Below are 15941 nucleotides of genomic sequence, written 5' to 3'. Positions count from 1 at the left end.
CCTTTCCGGAAGTGCTGCGCTTTCAGGGCTGTTGGACATGGCGTTGTATTTGAGGTAAAAATGATATAAATACTGTTCGGTTTATCGCACAAACCGATCGTTTCGTGTCTTAAGACATCAATGGGTCGTCACGAGCCGCGGGGTTTAATTTGAAGTTGTCTGTGCATGTTTTTTTTACCCTAATAGAACTAGACCCCATTGACATGCATTATATGACTGACAGACGGCAACGGTTGAAGTTAAAAATCTCCATTTGTGTTCTACTGAGGAAACAAAGACACCTACACCTTGGATGGCCTGGGGGTAAGCAGATAAATGTCAAATTTTCATTTTTGGGTGAACTATCCCTTTAAGCCTGTATTTATCTGATTAAAAATACAGAAAAATACAGTAATATTGTGAAATATTATTACAATTTAAAAGAACAGTTTATTTTATTTTAAAATGTAATGTATTCCTGTGATCAAAGCTGAATTTATCATCATTACTCCAGTCAGTGTCACATGATCCTTCAGAAATCATTCTAAAATGAGGATTTATTATCAATGTTGGAAACAGTTGTGCTGCTTCATATTTTTTTTATAATCTGTGATACTTTTTTTCAGAATTCTTTGATGAATAAAAAAGTAAAGCAAAAAAAAAACAGCATTTATTTAAAATAGAAATATTTTCTTTCTATTTTGTTGGAAATTAATGAAATAATTATAGAAATTAATATTTTTATCCAGCAAGGATGAGTTAAATTGATAAAAATAAAAAAAAATAAAAAAAATAAAAATAAAACAAAATTATATATATATATATATATATATATATATATGCTAATATAGTACATATAGTGAAAGAGTTGATTTCTCTAGTGAATTAACAGCTGTGGACACTGAATGACTTCTGATTAGCTGTTTGACGTCTTTCCGCGATTGAAACACTGATTGAGCGATTACACAACATATGATACGTTTCAGTAGGTGTTATCCTCAACATACCTTTAAGATATTAATTCATGTTTATTCTTCTGGAAGAGATGATCGCGTTCACTCGTGCGCGCCGCGGCTGCTTGAATTGACGCGCCTATACAGAGATCAGTCGTCACAAAGAGCGTCAAAACGGCATTTATCGTTTGAATTTCGTGATAAAATGGACTGAAACTCAATATGTTTGAGTGGGAACTAGGATTGTAGTGTGTTCCGTGCTTTAAACAAGCCGACTGTTAACTGTTAAAAGATTGCATTCAGAACCGTTCGGTACACACGCGCACCGAACCGAAAGCCCTGTACAGAAACGGTTCAGTACGAATACGTGTACCGTTACACCCCTAATATACACTGTATATTACTGTACACACACATGTATATTGTTTATTATTTGTAACTTTTTATTTATCAATTAATCCTAAAATAAAGTGTCACAGAAAAAAAAGCAGCACAACTGTTTTCCACACTGATAATAATCATAAATGTGTCTTGAGCAGCAAATCCTCATATCAGAGTGATTTGTGAAGGATCATGTGACACTGAAGACTGGAGGAATGATGATAAATTCAGCTTTGATCACAGGAATAAATTACATAATAACATATTCAAATAGAAAAACTATGTTTTTTTCTGTATTTTTGATTAAATAAATGCAGGTTTTATGAGCAAAACATTACATAAAAAACGGTACTGTATGTATATATATACACATACAGGGCTTGACATAGGAACACTTTTGTACCTGCAGCTATAGAATTATTAAATAAAAAAAGCAGGAGGTGACATGCATGGTTACTTTATATATTTTAGGTGGGTGTCGAGGGTGTGTGTAGAAGCACATTGCCATGACTTTTTATATATTGTAATATGTATAGTTATTGTATGTTATTAGGTTTTATGTCTTAAGGATGGATTGCTGAATTGTTTGTCTGCGCAACAAATTTACCTTGACCTTGACCTTAACTTTTTTGCTCACCAGCCACAGTGACTAGTGGTTTTCCAAAGTTACTTGCCACTCAGCATTTTCGCTGGCCACAATTTTGTTGTCAGGAAATTTGTTGTAGGCTATTTGTAAATGACCACTGTAGACGTCCAAATCAAGTCTACATGAAAGGTCATCAACAGCTGTTTGTCTGAAAACAATAAGATTTGTATTTCTATCAGCTATGACGCATTTAAATCTAGCACATTTTGTGTCTGAGCCCATACAGTAGCCTAGTGAAATAAATATCCAGGTTCACGTGATTTGACAGTTTATTTCATTAAATCTACAAAATCTAAAAGGTGTGCATCACACCTGACACCTAGATGAACACTTTACAGTCGGGTTGATGACTAAGTCATTCTCTTCAAATGCTATTGAAGTTAGAAACGTGTATATCAAAGTTGTATGTAACTTTAGAGACGGTCCCTAAATTCGCAAATATCGAACGTCCAACGTCCAGCCAGCTTTACTCCAGTCACATCAGGTGCGCTGTGGTTCTATTGTAATACTTGTTTGAAACTATTTTCGCTGCTGAACTAGAACAAAACCAGTCAATCACTGTATGATTAATGAATCTCCAACGTACATTGCACGAACATCTCTGAACAAAACTCCAGCGTTTCAGCGATGACTAATCTGAACGCCTCTGATTATGACATTGCATTTATAAGCTCAACAGACTTGTGTGTGATTGGTTGTAATGCTCATCGCGATTATAACAGATGCCTTTTGAGAAAACTGTGTGACTGTGTTACACGCCACAGCTGTTGATGTCAAGCCCTGTATATACATTTATATTATTGTACCATATGTTTGATCAGCCATTGGTCTAGCTAATGTTGGTGTAAACAGCTGGTTGAGGTTGTGGTGTGGTGATATCAGGGTTGCTCGAGGTAAAGTCCTCGTGTCGAACGCTGATGCAGACAGACTCACCCAGAGCTCCCTGACAGATGTCAGTACGAGTCGCTCCGTCCATGATGAACTGGGGACGCATGCAAATCTCCTGAAGGCACACAGACACCCGCAAATTAGATTTGCATTTACACAAGGAAATGGAGCACAGCATTCAGCCTCTCACTAACACACACACACACACACACACACACACACACACACTCTGGCCTGTTTGTGAGCACATGCAGTGTGTGTTATTCAAATTCAAACTCATGTTTGGTTCATAAAGGCAGGAAGGAGAAACGAATGTATAATGAGTTGCCACTTTTCCTGACAAATCGTTTCAGCTCTTGAGGCGCACGAGACATGAGGTTATATAAAGCCATGCATTAACGTAATGAGAAGCCATGAAATCCTGCGGGACGACAACTGCAGAGCAGACCCATCACATGCAGAAGTGTTTCAGAAATGTGTTCAGAGAGTGTAAAAAGCAGAGAGAGAGACTGACAGGATAGATGAGGGGATGAATGAACGCATAGGATGGCAGAGGTGAAGGGTGCCTAAAATAATGCAGTTAGAAGAGAGGAACAGGAAGCAGTGGTGGAGTGTAACGGAAGTAGTGTGCTAAACCAACCCATTTGACCCCCAAGACCCTTGCGGTCGGCTCACCGTCGGCCTCTTCCATCGCAAGCCCTGCGTCTTGGAGGACCGTGGGCCCAACTCGTTGAAGCCCAGAGAAGAGCTGGTGGCTGGGAACGAAGGGTCTTCAAACAGGGTCCTGCTGTGTTGGCACTGGGCCCTCAGCGATTCGTAATCCTGTCCCAGGAACTTCACGGCATTGTGGTTCTGACCCAAACCTGCATCCCGGTCCCACTGACTCCGGAGCTTCGCAGCCATTCCGGTGGCATAAATGGGCTCCATGTTTCGGCCCGCTTTGCTTTGGCACTAGAGCGCTAACAGATGACCTTACCCCAGAGAGCCAATGAGAACAGAGGAAGGGGAAGGGATGAGCCAATCACAACCAAGGAAACGACGAGTGGAACGAATGTATTAACTTCGAATGAATGGGGCAGATGATGTTGGATGACATTTAATCAGAGCGCACAATGAATTCTGCTCCAAGATCTGGTTAAGACGTCCTGGAAAAAAGAAGAATTTGGTTTGAATAAATTAGCCAGTTCATATTTCATTGTGTCATTTTTCTTTTTTCACAAAGACAGGAATATTACCCCAAATGCAACAAAATAAAGCTAAATAAATATGACGCTTTATGTACACTATTACTCTTGAGAACTCACAGAGAATGATGGGAAATGTAGTTTATGATGTTTTCCAATAAACCAGCTAAATGAGTCATATTCAATGAGTCACTGTACTTAATCAACAGGACAGACTTACTTGAGCTTTTCATCTAAAGCAAAACTCATTTCCTCTCATCACTGTAAAGCTGCTCTGAAGCATCTGTGTGAAAAGAGCTGGAAAAATAAAGCTGACTTGACTTGATGTGAGAAGTATTAATATTAAAGTTGAACTGTTTTTACCTGAGTATATGTGTTTGTTTGTTAAAAGAATATTTGGTGAATTGAATTCAGTTCTGGTCCATTTAACCCCCGCCATAACGATTATGAACCTAAAGCTGGGCATGCGCTGTGCGATTTTCGTCCGATTTCGAGCCGAAGTCTGATTCGTGCGACTCTTTTTTGGGTTGGGCCGATTTTCAGCTTTATCGTGCGTCGTTTGTCGTGAGGTGTTCGTGCAGTGTACAGGGGGAAACGAGACGCGATAAACCTACGAACTGATTACCCAACGCTATCTCACGACCAATTCGTACATATTTTACGAGGTGGCTAATTCGTACAAATTTGTACGACCTCACTCGTACGAATTTGTACGTTTTGTCTAAACCCCAGTGACGGATAGGTTTAGGGGCGGGGTTTGAGCTAGGTCATTCGTAAGAATTCATACGAATTTGTCAACTCTTGGCAACTCGTCAAATACGTACAAATTAGCAAAAATCTTACACATTTGTACGAGTGAGGTCGTATAAATTCATACGAATTAGCCACCTCGTAAAATATGTACGAATTGCCGTGAGATCGGGTTGGATTGCCCCATTTCTCATCACTGCGCCTGAGCGAAACCACAGTGTAGCCTATCCAGTGCCTCTTTTATTCATTTAGCTACTTGATCATTAATTTACTTGTTTTACTTCCACAATTTATTTATTTACTTACTTGTATTTACTATTATTTAATATTTACTTAATTTTATTATCATGGGAAATGTGAACCGTTGTCCATCATTTGACACAAAATGTCACGTCACAATATAGTTTTTTTTTTTTTTTTCGTTTTAAATCATGAAGGCGAGTCAGTGGATATCGGTGAAGTCTCAAACCTAGTCAATTATTCACTACAGAAAATGAAAGTAAAATCTGACGAGCTTTCGGCGCATATTCTCACAGAGACAAGAGATCAATCTTCTTTAACATATGCTGATAACGTAGCCTATAACTGTCTTAATTTATAGGCTATTCTTAATATTTCTCTTCTGGCCCATATTGTGAAAAAAATTTGAAGAGAAGTATAGGCCCATTTCGTGTTAAACAAGTTGTTTTTGAAATAAAGCTGCTCTTACTTTTAATTGAGACTGATATTATTGCAGTGTTCTGACATATTATAGACTGGTAATCATTTTAATTATAGGCCTATATTCCTTGTTTAATTGAGCAAGATGTTTTTAAATAATGAGGAGTAAGCTAATCAATCTATTCTTTTACTATGCAGCGTGTCGGTTATGCATTGATGCGTTATGAAATTATCGCGGGGGCAAATTAAATGTAATACCAATTTAATAATAAAAGTAGGCCTACCCTAATAATAATAATAATATTAATTTTTATAGGCTACATAAATTGTAACTGCTAAATTCTCCTGATATCGATAGCTGATGCATTTGATAGGCTATCTCTCTATTATAGCCTACACCATGTCAATCGGTTTATCGCGCATATTTCACTCGTACAGTGTGAGCAGACAAGTCGCGCGCGACGATTGGACCACACAGTGTGAACACATAAATCGTGAGCTTTGGCTTTTACATCGCATGCGATCTACTCGTACAGTGAGTAGGTAACCTTGCTGAAATCGCACAGTGTATGCCCAGCTTAAGACAGTTTCCCACAGGACTACATGCTGAAATATGATCGTTCTGACATGCCTCTGAATGCAGAACAAACTAGCATTCATTTCAAACAAAGCCCGAGATCTGCTGTCACAACCTGCTATACGCCTGAACTCAAGGGCATTGTCCCTTACATTAATCAAAGTCACTTTACATTTTAAAAAAAGTGTTAAGTGGGCGATGCAGCCAAACATCCTTACATTCACACGGCTCCTACATGTCCAGCTTTAGCGTTCAGAAGAGTGACTCACTTGCTTAAAAGTTGTGAACACACACAGAGAACGGTTAATCCTACAGCAAACACGAGCGCTTACTGTCCTATATCTGTAACACCCAGTGGTCTCTCATTCTCCAGTGCAGTTTCTGTGCAAGTGTGTAAACACAATCGTCAGTGGCTGATGCAAGGGGCAAAATCCCCATTAAACGCAATGAATGAATTCAATAATCTCATTCTAACAAATGAGAGAAAGTAGAGCAGTGGCAGGGTGTGGTGCGTGAGATTCATGGAGCGCAATAAGGCGCTCTGCTGAGAGTGAATTAAACTGCAGGCGTGTGTGTGGATGTTTGCCAAGAGAACAAATGCAGCATTCAGAGCTTGAATAGTGACTTCGCATAAACACACTTTAAAGACGGGAAACCTTTTAATTTGGCCTCAGGGAGGCATTTCTCTAAAGTGAGTTATTGTATTTACAGTTTGTTTTGTGAAGATAAGATCTTGCTATTTGTCTCCTGCTCATCTCATGTCAGCAAATCTCCATTGTGCCATGAAACCTCCCTCAGGAAACGCATTCATGTGTCGTCGATTGGTGGTGATGGAAGTCTCAGGCCTGACTGAGCAGAAGCTCACAAAAATGAGCAAATAAATATTGAATTTTGTCTCTCGTGGGAACGGGAACCTCTTTATCTTAGCTCTCTGGGAAAGGATGGGTTGATGAGAGATGACAGAAGAAAGACAAGTAAAGACACATCATGAAACCTCAGTTTTTGAGCAGACGCCGTCACATAATCAGAGGCTGAAGACGTGCACCGACAGAGAAAAACCTTTGAGGAAAAACGTGTTCCACAAGACCTAAAACCGAGAAATGTTCATCATTTCCTAATAACATGTCACATGTCAAGATCTCAGTAGATTAAATGATTTGTGAAAGTAATTCCTCTGGTCAGTGTGTTGAATGCTGGGCAGGAGTACAGACCTGAGGGACTTTGACAAGGGCCAAATTATACCCAGGCGACTGGGTCAGAGCATCTCTGAAATGGCCAGGCTTGTGTGTTGCTCCCGTTCAGCTATGGGTTTTTTTTTATACACCTATCCTTCTCAAGGTTTCTTTTTATTATTTCCATAACCTGAATAATCAATCTATGCATCTCTTTCTCTGCTTTCATGTATTTAGTTTAAAGATGATTGTAATTCTGTGTGATTTTATACTTTTATATATTTAGTTTAAGGATGGTGATTTTGGAGTAGGGCTGTGCAATTAATCGAATTTCGATTTCGATTTCGCCTCCCAACGATCACCAAAATAGTACAATCGAGAAAAAACGATTATTTTGCCTTGCGTTCTGAATGAAACGCGCATGCGCTCATCCGCCCCTCCCGAAGCCACAAACTTTCTCAGATCGGGAGTCTCGTGTCTCGTGTGCATATCATCCGCTGGAATTTAAAAACTCGGCGCGAGTAAAGATGGCAGAAGGAGGGCAGTTACAGCAGCGTTTGGTGAGCAAAAAAGGCAAAACCAACTCCGTTGTCTGGGAACAGTTTGGCTTCGAGGAATCAGACGACGAGCAGAAACATGCTACGTGCAAGATTTGCTACATGGTAGTGGCTGCAACTCAAGGGAACATCACGAATTTGTTTAACCACTTGAAAATTAAACAGAGTGACCTATGACAATCTAATAAAGAAACAAAAACTGACGAGAGCAGGGGTGCCGTGTAAACGTCCTTTTTCCCCTCATATTTTTCAAATAATTCTCTCTTTGTAAACTTTGTTCAATGCATGCGAGTGCTGCCGTATGTTTGAATATGACCAGTCGTTTTCTCCGTCATCACCCGGGTTTAGTGCCAGAAGACGCGAATGAGAAGCCGCGCGCGCTGTGAGGAAATGTATCTCTGTGCGCTCATCCGAGAGCGCGCACACGTCTCTCAGCGCGCAAATATTGAGTTCTCTTTCAAGTCTTGCTCTTGAACGGACAAACTCACACAAAACGTATGTCAACATGTCCATCTTGATGAGTATCCTAGCAGACATAGTCTGTATATGCCTTAAGTGAACTTTATACAGTCGATAAAGACGACGCATATCCGATCCGGATTGAATAGCTTTTGTAAGTTTAATAGGATTCATCTTTAATTTATGCACTCAAATATGCAATGTTATTTTACATTTGAGACATTTCTGTACCTGAAAACTAAGGTTAGACGTACCTGAAAAGCATATCTAGCCGAACCATAGGCCTATTGTTGATCTTATTTATTTGTGATTATCATTTTTACATGAATACTTTTATACTTTGATTTGAATATGTTATATTATTTATTTTAATAGTTCAAAAAGTACAACAAATGTTACAATTTCAATTGAATTGTTGAAAGGTGTATTTTTAATAAATACAACACATTCCCAAAGTCATGTGAAATAATCGTGTTACATAATCGTGATTTCAATATTGACCAAAATAATCGTGATTATGATTTTTTCCATAATCGAGCAGCCCTATTTTGGAGTTTTAAATCTAGTCTCCTCAGCTGCCTGTTCTGACCTCCAGTCGGGATGTATGTCTCTCTCTGGCGAAGGAGAGCTATGGCTGTATCTTTGTTTGGGTATTAGGTGTTCCTCTGAAACGGGCTAGAGTTTGATGCCATAGTGCTTGTATGTGTGTGCGTTTCACATGTTCTGTGCAGGTTTGTTGGAGCTATCTGATCGGGGCCTGACCCCCCTCCCGACATGCAGGCGCCCTTTACGGCGTCCGAGGCCAATCTTACCCATCTGGGAGGGGTTTTGCGACAAGCATCCTGACTTAACTACGCCATTCCGGCATATCTATACATGTGTGACAAATGTTTAGGCTTTTAGGTCTCTGTAGGCAATCATGGCTCAGGCCATCTGATATTTTTGATGTAATCAAATGTCCTTGTAAACAGTATAACTGGTGGGCAAAATTCTCTGTAAGTTAGAGTCTGGCCTGCGATTCCACGAGAGACTCTGACGCTGGCTTCTGCTGATGAAACTGCAAACTATTCTTCAGTACATTTTTCTTTAATTAATCCAACTCCTGACTCTTGATCTTCATTTTTCACTACTGGTCCTGGGTCCACTCCTCCATGGACTGCCACCTTAACGTGGTGGAGGGGTTTGAGTACCCGAATGACCCTAGGAGCTATGTTGTCCGGGGCTATATGCCCCTGGTAGGGTCTCCCAAGGCAAACAGGTCCTAGGTGACGGGTCAGACTAAGAGCAGTTCACAAACCCCTTATGATGACAAAAAGAAGGAGGACCGTGACGTCGCCCGGTATGGCGCAGCCGGGGCCCCACCCTGGAGCCAGGCCTGGGGTTGGGGCTCGTATGCGAGCGTCTGGTGGCCGGGCCTTCCCCCACGGGGTCCGGCCGGGCTCAGCCCGAAGGAGCGACGTGGGGACACCTTCCCGTGGGCCCACCACTCACGGGAGGGACCGTAAGGGGCCGGTGCAAAGCGAATCGGGCAGCAGTCGGAGGCGGGGGCCTAGACGACCCGATCCCTGGACACGGAAACTGGCTCTTGGGACATGGAATGTCACCTCGCTGGCGGGGAAAGAGCCTGAGCTTGTGCGTGAGGTTGAGAGGTTCCGACTAGAGATAGTCGGAATCACCTCCACCCATGGCTTGGGCTCTGGAACCACACTCCTCGAGAGTCACGTCTTCCATTGAGGAAGCAGAGGCTGGGGGCTCAGAGGAGGACTCGTCCATCACCCAGGCTGAAGTCACCGAGGTGGTCAAGAAACTCCTCGGTGGCAAGGCACCGGGGGTGGATGAGATCCGCCCTGAGTACCTCAAGTCTCTGGATATTGTGGGGCTGTCTTGGCTGACACGCCTCTGCAGCATCGCGTGGCGGTCGGGGACAGTGCCTCTGGGATGGCAGACCGGGGTGGTGGTCCCTCTTTTTAAGAAGGGGGACCGGAGGGTGTGTTCCAACTATAGGGGGATCACACTTCTCAGCCTCCCCGGGAAAGTCTATGCCAGGGTACTGGAGAGGAGAATCCGGCCGATAGTGGAACCTCGGATTCAGGAGGAACAGTGTGGTTTTCGTCCTGGTCGCGGAACACTGGACCAGCTCTATACCCTCTACAGGGTGCTGGAGGGTTCATGGGAGTTTGCCCAACCAGTCCACATTTGTTTTGTGGATTTGGAGAAGGCATTCGACTGTGTCCCTCGCGGCATCCTGTGGAGGGTGCTGGGGGAATATGGGGTCCGGGGTCCTTTGCTGAGGGCTGTCCGGTCGCTGTATGACCGAAGCAGGAGTTTGGTCCGCATTGCCGGCAGTAAGTCAGACTTGTTCCCGGTGCATGTTGGACTCCGGCAGGGCTGCCCTTTGTCGCCGGTTCTGTTCATAATTTTTATGGACAGAATTTCTAGGCGCAGCCAAGGGCCGGAGGGTGTCAGGTTTGGGGACCACACGGTTTCATCTCTGCTCTTTGCGGATGACGTTGTCGTGTTGGCCCCTTCTAACCAGGACCTCCAGCATGCATTGGGACGGTTTGCAGCCGAGTGTGAAGCGGCTGGGATGGGGATCAGCACCTCCAAATCCGAGGCCATGGTCCTCAGTCGGAAAAGGGTGGCTTGCCCACTCCAGGTTGGTGGAGAGTTCCTGCCCCAAGTGGGGGAGTTTAAGTATCTAGGGGTCTTGTTCACGAGTGAGGGGAGGATGGAACGGGAGATTGACAGACGGATCGGTGCAGCTTCTGCAGTAATGCGGTCGATGTACCGGTCTGTCGTGGTGAAGAAAGAGCTAAGCCGTAAGGCGAAGCTCTCGATTTACCGGTCAATCTACGTTCCTACTCTCACCTATGGTCATGAGCTTTGGGTCATGACCGAAAGGACAAGATCCCGGATACAGGCGGCCGAAATGAGCTTTCTCCGCAGGGTGGCTGGGCGCTCCCTTAGAGATAGGGTGAGGAGCTCAGTCACTCGGTAGGAACTCGGAGTAGAGCCGCTGCTCCTCCACATCGAGAGGGGACAGCTGAGGTGGCTCGGGCATCTGTTCCGGATGCCTCCTGAACGCCTTCCCGGGAAGGTGTTTCGGGCATGTCCAACCGGGAGGAGGCCCCGGGGAAGACCGAGGACACGCTGGAGGGACTATGTCTCCCGGCTGGCCTTGGAACGCCTCGGTGTCCCCCCGGAAGAGCTAGAGGAAGTGTCTAGGGAGAGGGAAGTCTGGGCATCTCGGCTTAGACTGCTGCCCCCGCGACCCGGCCCCGGATAAGCGGAAGAAGATGGATGGTCCTGGGTCCTAAGCTGTTACCCCAACAGAATTTACCAACAGTGTCTGAGGAGGGAAAAACCACAAACCAGCGACAGGGAATTGGGCGTCAAAGGCTCATTGATGCACAAAGGTGATTTTGTTTTTGGGGTGTAGTAGATTAATTGTTCAAAAAACACATTATTTTACACATATTTTACATTATTAAAGCTCCTCTCTAGCCAGTCTGGCTCGAACGCGCCATATTATCCCTGTTTCGATGAAGCCCCTCCTTTTGAAAGATGAAATGTGTTGTGATTGGTTAGCTGGCCCAGTGCGTTGTGATTGGCAACTCTTAGCGCATGTTCAGGAAATGTCCTGCCCCTTCATTACTGCAAGACAAGTTCTTCTCTAGTGTAAAAATGAATAACGATGGCGTCCATTTCAAACCAATTCAGTCCCTGACAGTGCGTTCACACCAGACGCGACCTGCACAAATTAATCGTGCTATTCGTGCGTAGTTGGATGCTTGAACATTTTCAGTTTACTCGCTTCATTCGCGCGTGAAATTCATTTCAAAACAGACGCGAATTCGTGTCATGGGACGAGCTTCTGCCAGACGGCTTGTCTGCAAAATGGCTGACCTGGATTGTTTTAAAATACGGTGAATAAGCTCAATTTGCCGGCTTTAACTAGCTTGTAGTCTCAATAGGCTATGTATAGCTCAAATTGAGTAAAGAGCATTTTTTACAACTTACCAGACTGTCCTACCGCCTCACTCACTTTCTTCCAAGCAAGATCCTTTTTATTCCTGTTTTTATAAAGTATGAAGATGTATCGTACAGCTCCGGGTATCCACATATGATTTTGTCCTCATTGTTGTCACTACTAGAGCAAGCTCCTGATTGGTTAACACGGCGCGAATATACGCCAAAGTTCCGATTTTTCAACTTGTGCGAATCACGCGTCAAACACTACATTCGCGCTGTGTCATTCACAGATTAGGTTTTAATGTTTGGGAACAGTGTTTAAAATCAATTTGAACCACTAAGTTCATCAGCCTTAGGAAGGTCAAACAAATGAGTTTTGGGAACGTTGTGTGACCCCTGTCCACCATTGAAAGGGCCTACAATTGCATGTGAGTGTCAGAACTGGACCTTGGAGCAGTGGAAGAAGGTGGCCTGGTCCAATAAATCTTTCTTTTACATAACTCGGACGTCCGTGTACATATGTGCCGTTTACCTGGGGAAGTGATGCACCAGGATCCACCTACTAAACTACTTAATCCTGTTGGGTAAATCCACACCCGCAGAACTTAACAGAACACCCGACAACGTTATCTGACAACAGCACAAATTTAATTCCGTACCCAATTTGACAAAGACTGCGACCCGAAACTGCACCCGCATTAAATATACTACATCAGGTAGACAAAAATTGTTAAAATTGTCACTTTTTGAGGGTGTGCAAAAACGCCCTGTTTTTGCGTGTGTCCCTTTAAATGCAAATGAGCTGCTGCTCCCCGCCCCCTTTCAGGAAGCTTCAAGTACTCATGTAAGCAGCTCCGATCACCTCAAGCAGACATGCACTGAAAATGTCAGAAACTGTTCAGCTTCAGGACGTTTCTGAATGGGTAGTTGATGAATTTATGAAGCTGATGTGGAGTTAACTATCTTCAAAGTCATTGATTAACATGATAATCTATAAATCGCTGGTGTGGGAACTGTTGTAAGATGAGCCAGAGAATATCTGCTGCATGAAGACAGAACAGGTATAGTTCAGTTTAATTACTTGCTTTTATGACATGCTATTGCATTTGTGTGTTCGTACTGTATTCATAGACTGTAAAGAAAATATGGATGTAGTGTCCGTGACGTCACCCATAGGTTTCCAAAGAGCATTTTTGAAGCCTAAAAGCCAGCCGTTGCCATCTTGGCATTACCGCGCGTCACTCCCGGATAACTGAAAATGGGCAAAGAGGCGGGACGTGGGTGGAGCTGAGGTGCCTTGTTGCTGAAACCACACCCTCCTAGCTCAACCATAGTGGCAATCCACCGGTCACTGAAGTGGCCACGCCCTTAATTATGCAGAACTTTAATGCTTTATATAATGTAAATGAATGAGTTATAAAGAAATTCACCCCCCTCACAGTCGTCATGAAGGGCAAAATTAGCCGTATAGACTAAAACCACAATGTGTACCAGGCTGTAAACATGTGTTCTTCTGCTGTAAAGTTGGGCATTTTAACATGAGCTCAATGAGATTCTGCTCCTTCTGGAGTCTGCCTCTTGTGGCCAGTCCATGAACTGCAGTTTAAGTCACTTCCGTATCGGCTTCAAGAGAAACCGCGGGAGGTGCCGCTTGACTGTATTGCAATAAATGTGAAAGAGACGGATGCGACAGCTTGAGCAGACTCCTAAATGTGCTCTCCTACAACAACTCTTCCTATGTTTTATTGTTTGTTGTGGGTGGGGTTAATGTAAATTTTAAGGTTTGTGATGTCACTACCCCGTGAAGAAGCTCGTTGTAGTCCCTATCGGCCATTTGTTGTAGTCCTAAAGAAGCAAATATCTCCTTTTGCATTGAACTTTGAGCGTTGTAACTTTGCAGATGCTATTTATGCTCAAACCGCAACATTACACACTAACTAAGCTTAAAAATGTGAAATCATAATCAACCACCCCTTTAACATATCCACTATATTTCCAATGTGCTTGTTCTACCTCTCTGCACTCGTTTATAATCTGGGATCAAACAGCAGATGTTTTTCCCGAGGTCAGGTCAGTGTAGCTCACAGGTGGGATTGTGTCATGAGTGTTTGGGTGTGGCTGATCTGTCACTCAGTGTTCAAAGTGTTCACACTTCACACCACTGTGTGTGTGTACAAGGACAGTTTACCCTGTGGTTTGATTGTCAAATGGCATTAAACATCTGCACTGTTTCTAATGTAAATAGTGGCGCTGATTCCAACGTTTCACCTTTCCTGATATGATCGCATGTCAGTAGTGGCAGAACTCTACTACGATACTGACAACACTCAAGTTACATCCTATTTAAGACTTCATGCAATATTGGGTCTTTACACAAGAACCTATTAAACTTATGGATGGGGTCCCTCACACGAGGATGGTCATAATTTGGGAGTGCATGGCATCCAGTCTTAGTAAAGTGTGTGTAACTTGTTTCTACAATGGCATTATTCAATAACAAAGAGGCATGAGAGTGGATTTTAGACATTAAATAAAGGCTTTCATCACTTCCTGTGTCATTCAAGCCAAGAACCACAACAGCTGACCATGTGTGTGCCATTTAAAAGGCTTTTAATAGCCATGCCTTGCATGCATTCAGCCTCAAACTATTCACGTTATTATGGAGAAGTGACACAAATACTGTCCACAATCCCATCTGAATGGAAACAGAAACTCTCAGAACGTGACACAACTACACACATTCACAACCATTACACAGGATTATTGAACGTGTTACCAGTTTGTACCGTCAATGCATTCATGCAAACAGTAATGAGTTTATAGTGGCCATTACAAGGCGAAACTGCAAAACAAGGAAATGCAGTTCAAAAGTTCATACACATTTAGACGTGTTAAAGTCTAAAAGAATGCTGACTATTGGCTGGCAGACAATTATTTTATAACACAACCTTCACGAAAAAACATATTTCATGGCGACTAAAACAATAAAAGTGCAACAAAAAGTGTCAAAGTGTAATTTGCATGGATGGGTTCAGACTTACCTCGTGTCTTGATTTGCAGTCCACTTCCGAGTATGAGCAATTATTATATAATCCAGAAGTTTTGGTTATTGTTCGATCCTTCAAACATCTGGAGTTCATGCAGTTTAACGGCTTGCCTCGGATTTTACAGCACGAACGCCCTGCGGATCCGGAGCGCGTCTGCGCAATGAGTGATAATAACGCGACGCGGGTGGGTCGTGACGTAACATTGCGTCGACCAATCAAAGAGCGCGTTTAAGCGTTCAGCGCGACGCGACAAAAACGCACTCGCTCGATAAATGAGAACATAACACAAGAAACGTTGATATAGATACAATATAAATGTTCGTTTAAACCTAAAAAAGTCATCTATGAACTGTGAGATCAAGTTAGAATTGTTTGAATATACATAGCCTTTGATTTGGCCTAATGCACGCGCAATATCAAAATCTGGTAAGTTTGTTTTGAGCACTTTTTTTTCCAAACACGAGCCATTTCTTTTTCTTCTTTTTATTTTTTAGATGTTAGAAAGACCCCCACCTTGAGGCAGAACATGGTAAACGCATCGTAGAATAATGTAAATAAACATTTGCCAAATAGTTGCATCTGTGATATTCTTCTTAATCATTACAATGCTCAAGTTTATTGCTGCGTTATATTTAACTATAACGAAAACCACACAAATATGTACTTGAAATAAAACAAGCGTTAGGTGGAATAACATGAAGTATTTAAAAAACTGG

General features: G+C 42.8%; 1 protein-coding gene across 1 annotated transcript in view; it reads right to left on the bottom strand.

Annotated features, from left to right (window-relative positions):
• capn1 (calpain 1) overlaps positions 1-15387 on the bottom strand; it is a 39065-nt gene extending 23678 nt beyond the window's left edge. The window contains exons 1-3 of the mRNA XM_079811072.1: positions 15220-15387; positions 3523-3992; positions 2893-2962 (exon numbers count right to left, since the gene is read on the bottom strand). Coding sequence (XP_079667198.1) covers positions 2893-2962; positions 3523-3774 — 322 coding nt within the window. The 5' untranslated portion in view covers positions 3775-3992; positions 15220-15387. The remainder of the gene's footprint in view (positions 1-2892; positions 2963-3522; positions 3993-15219) is intronic.
• Positions 15388-15941: the final 554 nt, after the last annotated feature.

The sequence above is a fragment of the Gobio gobio genome (assembly GCF_949357685.1).
Source record: "Gobio gobio genome assembly, chromosome: 2".
NCBI classification, from domain to species: domain Eukaryota; kingdom Metazoa; phylum Chordata; class Actinopteri; order Cypriniformes; family Gobionidae; genus Gobio; species Gobio gobio.
The sequence above is the reverse complement of the archived record's forward strand: the minus strand, read 5'-3'. Positions and strand labels throughout refer to the sequence as shown.